This window comes from Typopeltis vanoorti, chromosome 13 (assembly GCF_054136105.1).
Source record: "Typopeltis vanoorti isolate ZY-2024b chromosome 13, IOZ_Tvanoo_1.0, whole genome shotgun sequence".
NCBI classification, from domain to species: Eukaryota; Metazoa; Arthropoda; class Arachnida; order Uropygi; family Thelyphonidae; genus Typopeltis; species Typopeltis vanoorti.
Genome location: NC_143561.1, coordinates 68,634,470 through 68,651,888, shown reverse-complemented (window position 1 = coordinate 68,651,888; position 17,419 = coordinate 68,634,470). Strand labels below are relative to the sequence as shown.

General features: G+C 37.1%; 1 protein-coding gene across 1 annotated transcript in view; it reads left to right on the top strand.

Moving 5' to 3' along the window:
• The window catches only part of LOC150100258 (fucose-1-phosphate guanylyltransferase-like), a 51,388-nt gene that overhangs the window by 30,401 nt on the left and 3,568 nt on the right, over positions 1-17,419 (top strand). The window contains exon 5 of the mRNA XM_090402782.1: positions 3,589-4,385. Within this exon, the coding sequence (XP_090258908.1) occupies positions 3,589-4,385 (797 nt within the window). The remainder of the gene's footprint in view (positions 1-3,588; positions 4,386-17,419) is intronic.

Sequence of the window (17,419 nt, the reverse complement as noted above, 5' to 3'; positions counted from 1 at the left end):
TCATACCACCTGTATTCAACTGCTTATTCAGCTAAAGATTTTTTCTGATTCTGTTTCAGTGACCATACCACCTTAGTTAGCCCTGCTCACACATTCTCGAAGACTTATATTAAGTTCATTCCTGATTAGTGTCTTAATTTTTAATATGATTCTGTCACCAATGCCATCTATTCAAGTTCATAATTTTTCTCAGAACCCTCATATCTGCGGTCTCTAGTCTTTGATCAAATGCTTTATTTTTAACCCAACTCTCGGATCCATTACTTAAAACTAGGTTGAACACTACACTGTCTTGTATACTGCTAATTTGGTGTTTTAGCTAATTTCTCTTTTATTCCATTCTGTTGTCTGTTTCCAAATTTAACTTGCCATCTTCACTAAAAACTGTGCCTAAATGGCTAAAATACTTTACATGTTCTATAGGCTTTCCATTCAGGATACAACTGAAGTTTTCTTTGTTCCTGCTTACTTTCATAGTTTGATCTTTTTACTAAATTTGTTAAAGATGTTACACATCCAGTACAAGTCACCAGGATTCAGAGAATCCTGGTGACTTGTACTGGATGTGTTCAGGAATACAAAATCATCTGCATAAAGCAAAGAGGTAAGCTTGAGATTTCCAATTCTAATATCAGGTTTAATGCCACTTTCTTTCATAATACGATCCATGTGGGTGATGAATAAAAGTGGAGATAACGTGCATCCTTGTCTTACACCCCTGATTTTACATCAGACTATCTTCCTGTATTTCTTTCAGTTTTAACTGCCTTACAACCTAAATATTGATTATGTATTTGCCCTCTAATATTCTATTTACCCATATAAATGTAATGTTTTGAAAAGCATTCGTCTGGGCACCTTGTCATATGCCTTTTCCAGATCTACAAAACTTAAATACAGATCCTTATCATATGCCCATGATTTCTCAACTATTTGTCATAAAGTGAAAATCGGATCTTGACAATCTCTATTTGGTCTGAACCCAGAAGTGTCTCTTTCACAATTTTTCAGCCTCTTTTCAAGTATGCTTGCATAAATTTTACCTAGCACACTTAGAGCGTGTGCTAGGCAAACTGCTCTGTAATTATGACATTCAGCTTTATCTCCTTTTTTAGGGATGGGAACTACAAGAGTTACTCCAGTCATCTGGAATTCAACCTTCTGGCCAGACCCTCTGAATTATGCAGAGTAGCCACTGCAAAACTTTTATACCTCCATATTTGAGGATCTCTGATTGAATATCTTTTACTTCAGCTGCCTTTCCACATTTCAAGTTTTTGATAGTTTTTTTACCTTAAGTATTGATATGTATTCCTCTTTGCATTTCTCTTAAAAATTTCCTTCTATGGTTCTGTCACTGCTTGTTCCATTGAAGTCTTTCAAAGTAATCACTCAAAACATCTAGGATATCCTTATCTTCAATTTCCATGTCACTTTTATCATCTTTGATTCCTTTACAGTACTACTCTTTCCTCCATTTCTATGTTTTTCAATAGCCTCCAGAACATTTTGCTTCCTTCCTGATATTTATCTTCTATAATCTTACTGAAGTCTTCTCATGACTTTGTTTAATTACTTTTACACATAGCTTAGTTCATTTACATTTTTCTGTATATTCTTTTGGTGCATCTGCTGTCTTACTTGCTAGGAACTTTTGTTTTTTTCCTTCAATGCGTTTGTATAGTTGAATCTACAGTTTACCTGTAAAAGCTGCTCAGCTTTAATTCTTTTCAAAGTTTAAATTCTTACATACTCTTCTTTCCAATGTGATATTCATTTTTACCCTGCTTAAAAACTAAGTGATGGTCACTTGCAATGTCCAGTCCTCTGTACACTCTTGTATCCTGAACCAGCATGAAGATATCACCAACAACAGTGACATAGCCAATGAGGTTTTTCTTATTTTGTGTGTCGTGAACTTGCTCACATTTTTAATCTTTAAAGGTACCTGTGGCATAACTATAAATAATAAATTACACGATAAAGTTAATTAATGTGGTTATCGTGTAATTTATTATTTATTTGTGCACATCTTTGTTGGAACTTGGTGTTAATAATGACTGGTTCCTTAGCCAAAATTCAACAGGTAATCACCGTAATCTTTAGCCTTGCCCTTTTCTCCAGATTTTCCCAAAATGTTTCTATATGCCTATTTGGTGCTTTTAGATCTTTATGTTAGCTTATCCATGCTTTGATGACTTGAAAAATTTCTCCACTCTTCCTTCCTTCAAAATACATATTACATAATGCACAATACAAAATACACATTTTAATAAGCCAAAATTTTAATAAGTGCAAAAACAGATCATCTGTGAGAAAGTGAAGGGAGTTTGTGAAATGAATCATTTATTAAGCAAATAGTCTTACTCTGGATAGCAGCAGTCTTATGGAGATTTTTGGTGCACCACCTGTGAGAACATTAATTTTGAGGTTGGACAGATCTGGAATTTATATATGTTAGAAATTGCAAAGGCAAGAAAAAATGTTTTGAATGATACCAAAAGGATATTAAGTGTTTTTGAAGCTGAGACTTGATGTGATGTGTTTGTACCTGGAAAAGATGTATCAACATGACAGGAGAAAACTGATCTTGACTAGAGATCAGAATATTTGTTATAGCAAGATCAGTGTTATGGAAAATCATATGGAAGCCTTAAGTTATTCTTGAATGTTGCAGAAAAAGGTCTGTTTTGGAAAGTAGATATTGAGCATATGGACAACATGACCAGTCCAGCAAAGTTGGTGGTGGTGGATAATCATTACCTCAGTGCTCATGCAGCTAGCATTGGTCAGAACATCAATGCCCATACTTGTCTTTACACTGAATCTTGAGAATCCTTCAATGACCGCTAATGTTTCTTGGTGCATGCATTTTGCTGGGACACATTTCACAATACCGTATGGCAAATGTCAGGATGTCGAAATTCCTATAAACCAACAGTTTCGTTGCAGTATGGGGATGCCCCAGTCATCAAATACTCATTTTATCAAATGTCTAAAAACTGCTCTAGTGCATTTTATCAGTGCCAGAATTTGGTGAAAAATGATTGCCAGAATAGGGGGAAATGCTTTGCATTTTTCATAGTTACTCCATCCACTTGAGTGCAAAGTGCTTGTGTTGAATCATCTGGAGTAGGTTGGTGAAACATTGGTGTATTTTTAATGTTTGTTTACATTAAAGGTCTGATCCCAAGTTTTAATAATAAAGTGACATACCTTTTTACTATTTGTGTATGGGTAAAAAAAAAAATTACTTTTTCATTCATTCAACCTTAGTATCTTCCTGGGTCTGGCTCCTAATAATGATACTTCAATACCACAGTGGAATTTAAATCCACATAGATTGTTGATTGGAGAGTAGAGATGCTGTCTCCACTTGGCCAACCGGGCTGCATTGAAAGCTTTTGTTGTTGTTGTTGTTTGTTTGTTTGTTTACATAGGACATATTTCTTGGCCCACAAGGTTAACTGTAATATCTATAATATTTGTTGAGTAGGTTTTAGTACTGGTTATTTAACTATTTTTAAATTGTAGAATTTGTTAAACTCTTGAATTATTATGTATTATATAATTTTTTTTTCTTTTCAGAATTACAGGATGTAGAAGACACCGGGAAAGTATTCAGTGACAGTGTTTTCTTTTTTGATAGCAATGTTATGTGCAAAATGATGGAATTTTTTAAAATGTCAAATTCAATTAAATGTGAAATTAGTTCCTATGGAGATTTTTTGCAACCTTTAGGGATCAGGTCTTCGCCATCATATATTCAAAACATGGAGAATGTAAGTGAGGCTACAGATGACTTAACTACCACAAGAAAAGTTATTTATAATTTGCTGAAAGAAGAACCACTAAATATCTTAGTATTACAGAATTCAACCTTCTATCATTTAGGAACTATGAAGGAATATATTGATAACATATGCTTAAATGACCATTTCTCTGAAGAATTAGGATTAAGCAGAATGACCTGTGTTTCTCTTACTGAACGTGGAGTTCCATTGATAGGCTGTCATGGAGTTTTAATGCATTCACTTATCCACCCATCATCGAGGATAGTTAAAAATGCTATTATAGAATATTGTGATATCTCAGTAGCTGTAATTATCAACTCAAGATGTATTCTTAGCAACTGTCAATTCAGGGGAATTAATATTAATAAAGTTCCTATAGAAATCGCTTCGGATACTCTGCTGCACACAATTGCAGTAAGAATAGAAGGAAACTCTGGATATGTTACAGTGGCTTTTGGAGTTGATGATGATTTAAAGAAAAATTCTAATAAAGTGATATATCATGGCATATCCCTTGAAAATGCAGTCGATCTTATATTCAAGAACAAACATAGTTCTTCGCATTCTCTTTGGGAAGCAAAACTCTTTCAGGTAAAACCTACAATGGATGAATCTTTCAAAGAAACATTAGAAATGCTAAATTCAATTAAATTATCAAATCCATCTAATACCCATAATATTCGGCAAGTCTTCAAACAAGATTCAGCTTATTTGAGCATGGAGGAGTGTTTGAAGTATAAGGATATTAAAACAATGATGGAATATCGTCACATATTATGGGATAAAATTAAAAGTAATCAAAGTAGCATTTGTATGATATAAAATATAATTTTGATAAAATCAATTTTTAGTAATTTTTTTCAACTCCTTATAGATTGCTCGCTGATCATAATTTCAGTGGCACATATTTTGGATAAAGGCTTGCTTATTGCTCTTTACACCTGTGAGGTGCATGAGGCCACGGGTTTAGCGTACCATCCTCTTTGGTCCACAGGGATGCGCCATTAGTGTCCGGCGCCTGTGTGCAAAACTTTAGTTGGCGCCCCTATACCCCTCCCCCAATAAAAAAAATCAATTTTATAAAAACGTATCAGCAAGTTAAAATGAAATACAAAATATATTAATTATAAGTTTATTGAACAAAAAGCAGAAATTACAAAAAAAATTTATAAAAAACAATAAACATACAAGTAGGGTACAAAAACAACAAAAATAAAGTAAATAAATAATAGTAACTTACAAGTATATAAAATAGGAGCATATTAAACATTATTGGGTAAAGAAATAGTTAAATAAATATTTAAACAGAAAGAAAAATCACTTAGTGAATTGAACTTTTCTAGTTTTCATTAATGAAAATTCTTGAATAATATCATGTTGATTCAAAATATCTGATTCTATTGATGTAATGGCAAGATTTGAAAGTCTGTCTTGTACCATTGTGGAGCGCAAGTATTTTTTAATAATTTTAAGTTTAGAAAAGGACCGTTCCACAGATGCTACAGATACCGGTAATGACAAAAGAATCCGAAGAGCAATTGTAAAGTTTGGATAAACTGTGATTAAGTCGTTTGAATAAATATACTGAATTATCTGATATATATCGTTTTTAAAATTAGAAATAAATGGTTGATAGTAAAATTGCTTCGTATAAATCGTCTGTGTCAATGTCTGAACGATTCTCATGTGTTAATTTTTGTCGTAACTTTTTATTCAGGGGAATTAATATATCAGAAGATAATAAATCTTCTTTATTTCGTGAAGTACTTAACAAATACAAAAACTGAAATGAATTCATGTGTTCTTTTAATAAAGTAAATCTTTATTAAAAAATTTACTTCAAAGATTGTAATATTTGATCTATTATGCAGTGAAAAAAAATTACTTTAAATGAAATTTCAGGATCTACTATATTTTATTTTCATGTTTGTAATAAAATTGTGTTGTCTTTTTACGTCACCTTAGTGGTCTACTACTACAAAATACAGATTCTGCATTAAATTTTGCTGCAATTAGTTTTAGCTTTCTACAGTTTCTTTGAAAGTTTCATCAGACCTATAATCATTTAAAAATTGATTTAGATCATTCAATGCATCTAAAGTAAGTTGGAGATTCATAGATGAAGACTGCAGTATTTTGCTGACAAAATTCACTTTATTTAAAATATCATACCAAATCTTTGGCACCTTTACTATCCTGGTGCCTGTGTGTGTTGTACATATGGCCGGCATGCCCCTGTTAGTCCAGTGCTGCTTCTCTTGCTCTCTCCCAGCTCGACTATCCTAGTTTGTTTCGTTCTTTGATTACCATCTGGCACCATGTCATTTTGTGTCTTCCCCCTCTTCCTTTTACCATCAGGCGCCCATGTCAATGCTGTTCTTGTGTATTCTGATTTTGGCGTTCTCAACACGTGGCCTATCCATGTCCATCTGCATTTCTTTAACTCTATTATGATGGGTTTGGTTTTTTTGTTTTGTTGTATATTTCAATATTTTAATTATTATTTGGCCAGTCTGAGAATTCTGTGAAGACATTTTGTTTGGAAGGCATCAAGTTTATTTAGTTTATTTTCTTGTTGTTTGGTTAATTTCCATGATTCACTTCCATAAAGTAGTACAGATTTAACAGTTAAATTAAAAAAATTTGCACCTTTAAGTTTATTTTTATATTTGATGATTTCCAAATTTTCTGTAAAGTTTTAAATGTGTAGCAAGATTTTTTTATTCTTACTGTTACGTCTTCGTTAGCACCACCTTCCATTTTGACAGTTGCTCCAAGGTAATTAAAAAGTGTTTGTCACTTCTACGAGGGTGGTCTGAAAAGTTCTCAGCCTTGACCATAGATGGCAACTATCAGCAAGATTTTTTTTTTTCTAAGTTGGTCCATCTGTCATAAGCATCCATGTGAAATTGCAAGTCATTCTATCAAGTAGTTTGTTTTATACAGTTGTCTGTATCCTTTGAAATGGATAAAATTGAGTATCATGCAGTTATAAAATTTTTTGTAAAAGAAGGTTTAATGGCAAAAAAAATTCATTCGAAGTTCATAAAAGAGTGTCCATAAACCTTTGTTTTCGACAATTAAGAAATGTGCTGCTGAGTTTAAACATGGCTGCGCTAGCCTTGAAGATAATCCACGTGAAGGACTTCCGAAAAGTGTAACAACACCAGAAATCCTTGATCAAGTGCATGATATGCTATTGGATGACCGGCGAGTCAAAGTGCATGAAATTGCTGAGACTAGGCATTTCAAAAGAACGTGTAGGATATATTTTGCATGAAGAATTGCATATGAAAAAACTTTGTGCAAGATGGGTGCTGCGCTTGCTCACAGCAGATCAAAAATGTACTCGCATGAAAATCTCTGAACAATGCTTGGAGCATTTTAATGAGAATAAAATTGATTTTGTGCGTCGATTTATTGATGGATAAGACTTGAATTCACCATTGCACACCAGAATCCAAACAGCAGTCAAAACAGTGGGCAGAAGCCGGTTGTTCAGTGCCAAAGAAGACAAAGTCGATTCCATCAGCATGTAAGGTCATGGCATCAGTGTTTTGGGATGCTAAAGGCATTTTGTTTATTATTTATCTTGAAAAAGGTAAAACAATAACTGGGAAATATTATTCTGATCTTTTAACCAGACTAGACGAAAAAATTGGTGAGAAAAGACCTGGTTTGCAGAAGAAAAAATTCATCTTTCATCAGGACACCTGCCCACAAAGGTGTTTTGATAATGGAAAAATTAAGGGATGTGCACTGTGAATTGTTGGAACATCCATCCTATTCCCCAGATTTGGCTCCCCTCTGACTTCTATCTCTTCCCAAAACTAAAACTCTTCCTCACTGGTCAGCGTTTTTCTTCGAATCAAGGGGTGATTGCAGCTGTAGAGGGGTATTTTTCAGATCTTACACCGAGAACCACTATAGGGACGGGGTAATGGCGCTGGAGCATCGCTGGAATAAATGTATTAGTCTTAAGGCAGATTATGTTGAAAAATAAAAATAATTTTGAAATTATAAATTTGTTTTTTCATTATTAGGATGAGAACTTTTCAGACCACCCTTGTACTTGATATCCATTTATAAAGATTGGGTCATTCTTTTTAATGTTGATTTTTAATTTTCATGCCTTCAAATCCAGAAGATAGTAATACAGTGTTGTCAGCATAGTCCAAATCTTCTAATGCGGTGTCAATGTTCCATCTTATTCCAGTTTTCAGTTTTTTTTCAGGATTTGCCGCATTATCCGATCTATGACAATGATGAAAATTGTTCCAGACATGATGCAACCTTGCTTAATACCAATTTTGATGTCAAAAATTTTGGAAGTTGTGATATTTATTGTTTTGTCAGGGAATCCATAAATTTTCAGGATTTTCCATTGACATTATCTATTCTGTTAAATGCACTGAGAAAACACTGAGAATAGAACAAGCAGATCTTAGAAATGGAAAAAGCACATTGAATCAAATTTTTATTCTTAGAAACATAACTGAACAGAGTGTTGAACTAAATTCAGCTATATATCTCAACTTTATTGATTTTGCTATATAGTTGAATTTAATTCAACACTCTGTTCAGTTATGCTTCTAAGAATAAAAATTTGATTCAGTGTGATTCTTCCATTTCTATGTTCTATGCTCAGTATTTTCTCAGTGCTTTTATTCTATTTATTCTTTTATTTTATTTATTAATTCTTTTATTCTATTTATTATAATTCTAGTGAAGATCTTTGATGGTACTGACAATAGACTGATTCCTCTTTAGTTAGTGCAGTCTATAAGATCACCTTTTTTGGAATTTTGACTATTTGGGATTCTTTCCTGGTACTCAGAACATTCTCAGATGCCCATATAAAATTAAACAGTTTATACAGTATAGTTGCTGATGCTTTAATGTCAGCTTAGAGCATTTCAGCACTAATGTTATTATTTTTCACTTTTCTGTTCTTTTGGATCTTGATTGCTTCCATGATTTCTTGTACTGTGATCTCTACCATATTTACATCTAGTATGAATTCATTTAGTATCTCCTTGAAAAGGGGACTCAATATTTGGATTTAATCATGTTTAACATTTAATAGTTCTTCAAAGTAATTTTTCCATCTTTGTTGGACTTCTAGCTCTTGAGTTAGTAGTTGGCCATTTTTATCTTTAACCCCACATTCATTCTTCTGGTAGGTTTCCTCCAAGTTTCCTTATAATTTTATAAACTTTTCCAAGATTTCTGGTATCATTCACTCTCTCTCTCTCTCTCTCTCTCTCTGAGCATCTTTGCCCAACAGCTGATAGTAATTTCTCTTGTCATTTCTGGCAGAGCACTTCACCATCTTATGTACTTCTTGATATTGCTTCTGATATTCTCCATGTAATCTTGCTTACTTGGAGTTATTTTCTCTTTTATCTTCTTCCTTTCTTCAATTAGTTAAAACTAATTGAAGAAAGGAAGAAGATAAAAGAGATTTATTTTCTGTAACCCATTCTTTGTATGACTTGCCACTCCTAAAATATCTTGTGCAGTTTTGTTGAAGACTTCTTTAAACTTTTCCCAGTTGGCTTCAATCGTATTTTCCTCGTCATTTTCATTTGATTCTTCTAAAACTGAGAATCAATTCTTCAGTTCATTAGTAAATTTCTCTTTTGTTTTCTTTTCCTTCAGTTTATCAATGTTATATTTAATTTTCTTATTCTTTCTTAGTTTTGCATTTCTTGCTATCTTTAGTTTGATTGCATTTAGCAGAAAATGGTATGAAGCTACATCAGCTCTTCTTTTGAACCTTACATCGTGTAACATCCTCTTGAAAATGTTACATATAACAATGTGATCAATTTGATTTTTTGTTTTCCCATCAGGGGAACTCCATTGTGAATTACCTTATGTTTGAAGATACTACCTCCTATGATGAGGTTATTTAATTCACAGAAGGATGTAAAAAAGTTCTCCATTTTCATTTTGTTTACTACTCGCTTCATTTCCTATAGTACATTTATCATTCGTCTTTCTTTTGTGACAAGAGAAGACTGGAATATGTGGATGCTTGGCGTGCGTTTGAGGACAGAGAGGAATTGTATGCAAGAGACCACTTACATTTGAATGAGGAAGGACATAGGCATCTGGAGAGATTGCTATTCTGAACAAGTTAGTGTATCCCAGGGAGGATGGTAGCAGGGATGGCCTCTTGTGGGAATGGGTACTTGGGAGAAGGGGGACGACATCAGCTAACACAGAGTGGAGTCCAGAGGGGATAATGCTAGGTATAAAAACAATGACATTTATATGCTTTATACTAATGGCAGGAGTATCCGGAATAAGGGAGAGGATTGATGGTGCAGATAGCACCAGCCTGGCCAAAAATTATTGGGATCACTGAGACGTGGCTGACAGAGGAGGATATAATAACAGGAATAGAAGTCCCTGGGTATAGCATTTTTTGGCAGGATAGGAAAGGAAAGCGTGGTGGTGGAGTACTGCTTATGATAAGTGACGACCTATGTCCTCTAAGAGTGGAGACTTTGGAAGGCAGTGGCACTAATGATTTTGAAAGCATATGGTGTGAGGTAGAGGTGGGCAAGACAGGATATTTAGTGGGTGTTGCTACAGACCCAGGAGAACAGAGGATAGAGACTAGGAAATGTTTACACAGTTGAGTTTGGCAAGTGCAAGAAGAATGATCGTTATGGGAGATTTTAACTGAAGTAGTATAAATTGGGGAGAGGAAGATGCATGGAGTAATAAGGGAATGGAATTTCTAGAATTCTTGAAGGACAAATGTCTTAGGCAACCTGTAATAGAGGAAACAAGAGGTTCAAGAGTTTTGGATTTGGTCATGGCATCAGAAGAATTGATAATAACTGAGATGACATCTCTCACCAGTTGGAAAGAGTGACCAATATGGTTGTTTTGACTTGGAAAATGAATAGACATGCAGGAGTATCAAAGAGATGGGAACGTATGTGGAATTATAAAACAGGTGATTATAATAGTCTAAGGCGTCAACTTTGGGAAGTTTCATGGAGGGAGGAATTGGAAGGCCAGGATATCATTAGTGCATGGGAAATTATGAAAGAATATTTGTTAGCAGCAATGGTAAGTTGTATATCACGAGTGAACAAGAGGACACAATTTTGAGTAAAGTTGATGACAAACAATATTAAACAGGAATTGCATGTGAAAAAGAGGCTATGGAAGAGATATAAGGAGACAGGTGAAGAGAAGATGCATGAAGAGTATAAGGCACAGGCCAGAAGAGTGACTAGTATGGTAAGGAAGACAAAACTGGAATATGAGAGGAGATTGGCCCTAAGATCCAAAGAAAATCCTAGGGAATTTTTTAGATATGTGGCAAGTAGGAGGAGAAATGACTGTGGAAGAATGATATTGTGGGATAAAAATGGGAATAAAGTGACTGATGCAGAGGACATAGTGGAATTGTTCAATGAACACTTTATTGAAGTATTTCATCCTAGAGGAGTCAGTTTTAATGCTAGAGGGATTGCACAGATTCGAGATTTAGAGGTACAGGAGGAGAGTGTGTTTCAAATACTGAGTACTCTGGATGTCGGTAAAGCTGTAGGACTGGATGGTATTTCACCACGAGTTTTGAGAGAATGTGCTAGGGAACTGACAGTACCTTTGACCTGGCTTTTCAATGAAACTCTGGCTGCAGGAAAGGTGCCCATGGAATGGAAGGAAGGTAAGATAGTGCCATTGCATAAGGGTGGTAGCAGACTAGAAGTGTCTAATTATAGGCCAGTTTGTGTGTCATCAGTGGGTTAAGATCTTGGAGAAAGTAGTGAAGGACATATACAGCATTGGGTAGATGAGGGTAATGTTAACTGTGAGAGTCAACATGGATTTGTGAAGGGGCGCTCTTGTTTTAGCAATATGCTAGCCTTTTATGATAAAGTTACAAGAGCATTAGATGAGGGAAAGGCATATACTGCCATTTTCTTAGACTTAGCAAAGGCATTTGACAGGGTCCCACATGATAAGCTAATATTTAAGTTGGAACACATGGGTCTGGATGTCAGATTGGTCAACTGGATTCAGAATTGGCTGTCTGATAGGTATTAGAGAGTTCTGTACGTATGGGGCAGTTTCAAGGAAGCAGAGGGTTACAAGAGGGTTCCCACAGGACTCAGTACTGGGACCTATATTGTTTAACTTTATATCAATGATATTGTCAGTGGATCGCAAGGGGGATATTCGGTTGTTTGCGGATGATGTGAAGCTGGGAAGAATTATTAGTAATAGTGCAGATACGGCAGCCCTGCAAGAGGATTTGAATAAGCTAGATAGATGGGCAAATGAATGGCGGTATTGGTTTAATGCAGCAAAATGGAAGGTCTTGAGGTTTGGGAAACATGGATGGGACACTGCATACTCTATGGGAGGAGTTATACTGGAGGAAGTAGGGGAGACAAGAGATCTGGGATTGATGATTGATAGAAACCTGAAATTTAGGGGACATATTGCAAAGGTGTTGAAGGTAACACAGAGGATTGTTGCAATAATGAGAAGGATGCTGACCTGCAGAGATAAAACAGTTATCATTCCGTTGTATAAGACCCTGATCAGACCACACTTGGACTATTGTTCTCAGATTTGGTCCCCAGGATTTGAAGGGAATAAATTAACTGCAGAATGGGTACAAAGGCAGATAACAAAGATGGTTTCAGGACTGCAATGTTAGTTATGAGGATTGGCTGAGGGAATGTGGACTGCAGAGTTTGGTGGATAAAAGAAGGAGAGGTGATATGATTCAGACTTTTAAACTGTTGAAAGGTGGTTACAGGGTTGACACTGGGGAGTTCTTTTGCTTGGTTGAACAGTGGGAACGAGTGATGACAAGAGGCCATCCCTGGAAGTTACGAAAGGAAACCATGAGCAAGAGGGTGAGAAGTGGTTTCTTTGAATGGAGGGTGGTTGAACCATGGAATGCATTGCCGGATGGAGTGGTGAGAGTGAGAACGGTTAATGAGTGGTATGATAGACTTTGTATTTCTTAGGAAGGACCTCCCATGATGAGTATTTTGACTCCATGGAGGCCTGAATAATAATAATAAATAATATTTTAGCATTCATGTCTCCCAACAAAATTAGTAAGTTATGTTTAGGAACTTTGTCAATCACTTTTTGGAGTTGATCATAGAATTGGGCTTTCTCCATTTCTTCAGATCATTTTTGGGTGTTGACCATCGTACATTATGCTTGTATGATGGTCAATTTCGTGAACCTGGAGAAAAACCTAGCTTTAATTATTTGATTATTTACCGAGTTCCAATCCATCAGACTTTTCCTTGCTTTCTCGCTTACAATCACCGCAACTCCTTTCTCATGTCTTTTATCATCTTCAGAATACAATATTCAGTATTTGTCAGTTGTTCTTATCTCACCAAAGCCTGTCCATCTTGTTTCAGCAATTCCTAAGATATCAATACTTCAATACTGTATTTACTCATCTCGTTGATTATCTGCCTAGTTTTTTCCAATTTGATACATTATACGAACGTTCCATGTTCCAATTTTAAGTTTAATTTTAGGGTAAATGATTGACCTTATCTGCAAATGAGGTTCCATAAGGCTTGGCCTCACCTGTGTCAAGAAATCCTTTGGGACAAATTCCCCAAAGGATTTCTTGCTTCCCTCATGGTTTCTTTAATCAGGGATTTTTTATGAGGATGGGTGATTAGCCCAGCGGTCAACCTTCCTCTTTTACCTGGGTTTAGGACCAGCATAGGGACGAGCATAAGCTCCACCTATGGCAGAGTTTTGGATAAAGGGATATGGGGGGGGTGGGGGGGGGGGGGGGTGGGGGGGGGGGGGGGTGGGGGGGGGGGGGGGTGGGGGGGGGGGGGGGTGGGGGGGGGGGGGGGTGGGGGGGGGGGGGGGTGGGGGGGGGGGGGGGTGGGGGGGGGGGGGGGTGGGGGGGGGGGGGGGTGGGGGGGGGGGGGGGTGGGGGGGGGGGGGGGTGGGGGGGGGGGGGGGTGGGGGGGGGGGGGGGTGGGGGGGGGGGGGGGTGGGGGGGGGGGGGGGTGGGGGGGGGGGGGGGTGGGGGGGGGGGGGGGTGGGGGGGGGGGGGGGTGGGGGGGGGGGGGGGTGGGGGGGGGGGGGGGTGGGGGGGGGGGGGGGTGGGGGGGGGGGGGGGTGGGGGGGGGGGGGGGTGGGGGGGGGGGGGGGTGGGGGGGGGGGGGGGTGGGGGGGGGGGGGGGTGGGGGGGGGGGGGGGTGGGGGGGGGGGGGGGTGGGGGGGGGGGGGGGTGGGGGGGGGGGGGGGTGGGGGGGGGGATACCACAAAAAACTGGTAGCTAGAAGTTCTTTTGACCATGCATCAAGATTCTGCCTTAGTATTGATGTCTCCAAATCATCAGCTTTTACTTGCTCGATAATTTTACTTCTTATTTTTTCTCCCAAAATTTCTATAAACTTGTACTGAATAAATAGGTGACATAGGATTTAGCAAACTTTTTTTCCAGCTTGATTCTTAGAATATGTTCGTGTAGCACTGGATCATATTTCACCAATAAATGAACTAATTCTAAAAAATTTCCTCTATTTCCCATTGATTCAGGTTCATCATCAGTCTTGTAATGATTTCCTTCTCGGTGACTCCATAAAGCAAAATTTTGTTTAGCTAGGAATCTAATGATATCCAACAATCTTGAAAGTATCTCCCTCCACTTCACTTTGTTTTCAACTTGTTCTTGTTCCTTTTTATCAATTGTTTCTTCACATCAGATTCTAATTTCTTTCCAACTCCTTCCATTGTGTGAAAGATCGAACATGGGTCACACTAGATTCATGGTCGAATATTTTAGAATTAAGTTTCCACCACATGTTGAATCCATTCACAGAATCAAAATTTGAATGACTTCTGTCTGCAAATAGTCTGCAATAAAAGCAGTAAAATCTTTCTTGAAAGGATTGTACACCAACCACGACCTCAGCATTTTTTCATTATTTGGCAGAGTTCGAAAAAAACCACTTGCATGTAAGCTTACTGTTTCATCCTTTGATTGGTGCACCCTCACGAATCACTTCACCAAAATCAGAATCTAGATGTTGAGCCACAGATGCACCTTGATGTACCAGTAAGATCAGTGTGTCATCGTTAATCTTACTTGGCCAAAGACCAACATCTTTTAAGTCAACGCTGGAATTTTTTGTTCATTACACTCCTTATCACTTGTTGAAGTTGAAGAATCACTTGATTTTGACGATGGTTTGAATTCAGAAATTGCTTCAGCAACAGTAGTAGTTTCGCAACTGAGGTATTTCAGTAGTGCACCTTCATTCTTTTTTAATTCTTTCTCCCTAGCCTTTTTCTTTTTTCTAAAGGCTGCACCACTTTCTTTTATTCACTGCATCTTAAGTAAGACTTGAAAGAATAATAGAAAAAGAAAGATATTCATAATAATTAATAATTAAATAAGGATAAATTTAATTTATCCTTATTTAATTATTAGGATAAATAAATTAAGATAAATAAATCTGTTTTAAAATGTTAGTTTGTGTAGTCTGCATGCCTAAAAAAAATGATACTCTAACTCACCTCAGAAAAACAATGAAGAATGATGTAAAATCACAAAGATATTACATGCATTTAATGAGATCAAATAATAACAATCTGAGGCTTAGTCACTGTTGTAAACGGAGGGATATTGTGCCATTGTAATCTCTATTGTATCTATTAAAATTCCTTTTTTTTTTTTTTTCTATACTTTAAATTACTTTACTATATCTCTTTTCTTCACTATCCTTATTCTATCCTTACTTTATCTTTATCTAATCCTTTCATGTACTCTATTAACTTTATTCTCTTTGCTCTACCTTCAGTATTCTTTACTTATACCGGAGATCTCTAGAAATTTATTTTTTATTAATGACTGCACCACTAGGTCTCCTTGTGGTATAAGAAATATCAATACTTCCAGTAAAGTTCGCTCTCTATACTAAGGCCCTTCTCAATAATATTTCACAGTCGTGGCTAACACTTAACTTCAAGTTGGGTATTATTAAACTCCCTGCTCACAGGATCGTGTTTATTTTAAAACAGTGCGTTGCATAAAAGATCAGGCACTTTTTATTTTCTTTGTAAATAAAACAAACATGTTTATTTATACTGAAACAATCATACAATTTACACATTAATGAATTTCTACCTCTTAATCCACTCTAAGTTTAACTTTAGAGAAAAACTTCCTTTAGAACATTTACTTAAGCATGCAACATAATACAAATCATTAAGCAATTTAAAAAAATATATCAGCCCGTTTACTATATAGGAATTATCATGGCTTGTTAACTATACTATAGATTCCAGCCTTCACTTTATATAAACTTCTCTTTATACAAACTATTCTCATTATACTATATGTAGTAACTATAAATTTATCAGTCCCTTTAAAATAGTCTTTCATGACATGGACAAAATTGCATAAAAAAATAAACTCACATGACTTCTTTATCAGTATAGTGCACTTGTTCACATTTCCTTTACAGATTCCCTGGCTTCCTTTTCGTATCAGGTCTTGGGCTATCACTTAGAGATTTCATGGACACCATTGTCTCCTCTGGAATGGCTTGCGGAGCCTGGAGCGTGATTTCGCGGCGTTATAGATATTCTGGCGAAGGGTCAGGCAGTCAAGGCCTTATGAATTCTGGTCCTGTGCCGCTACCCCCCCCCCCCCCCCGTAAGTTTTTGCCTCCAGTGGCTTCCTTCCACGACTTCATCTGGATTCAACGAAATCCATGGATCGACTCATCCTCTCCTCTTTTTCTCCTGGTGTCGATTCTACCGATAGTCCATCACGATCCTTTTTCTATGATCCTTATATTTGATTTTTCATGGAACCCTGGACAAAGGTTTGGGACCCCCGAACATTCCCACGCAAACTTTGGACGAAGGTCTGAGACCCCCATACTTTCTTTTAAGCGCAGACTTCTAGTTCTCCTAAGTGCACGTTTAATCCTTTTTACAACATAGCAGAACTGCATCTGATGTATACCTCCCTCTTTTACCATTGATCTTGAAGGCTGTATCGGACTGGCTTAGGATACAATAGGTTTCCTTTTCACTCTATACTAACTTCTTCTTTCGCTATCCCTTATCCTGTGTTAAACAGGGTCGGCGTTCCCATCTTTAATCTTCTTCCAGATTCTCCGGTCCAGGGCATCTTCCCAACTCCATCCTTTCTCCCTAAGATCCTCTGCCACCTTATCCCTCCATCTGAGGTTGGGCCTGCCTCTTTTCCTCTGCCTCCATACACTCCACTTGTTTACCAATGTACTCCTCACTCCTCTCTACATGACCGGACCACCTCAGCCTGCTTTCTTGTACTTTTTTACCAATTGGTCCCACTGATGTAGTCATTCCTTATCCTGTCCTTCTTTGTTACACCACTCATCCATCTCAACATCCACATCTCTGCCATCTCCATCTTCCTCTCCTGTGCCTTTGTTATAGGCCACGTCTCCGTGCCATGGAGTATCACCAGCCTCACCACCATCTTATACAGCTTTCCTTTCATCTTACAACTCGCACTCTTGTCGCACAGGACCCCACTCATCTTCATCCAGCTGCATGTTATTTGGTGCTGTATTTTGTCATCCAGGTCACCATTC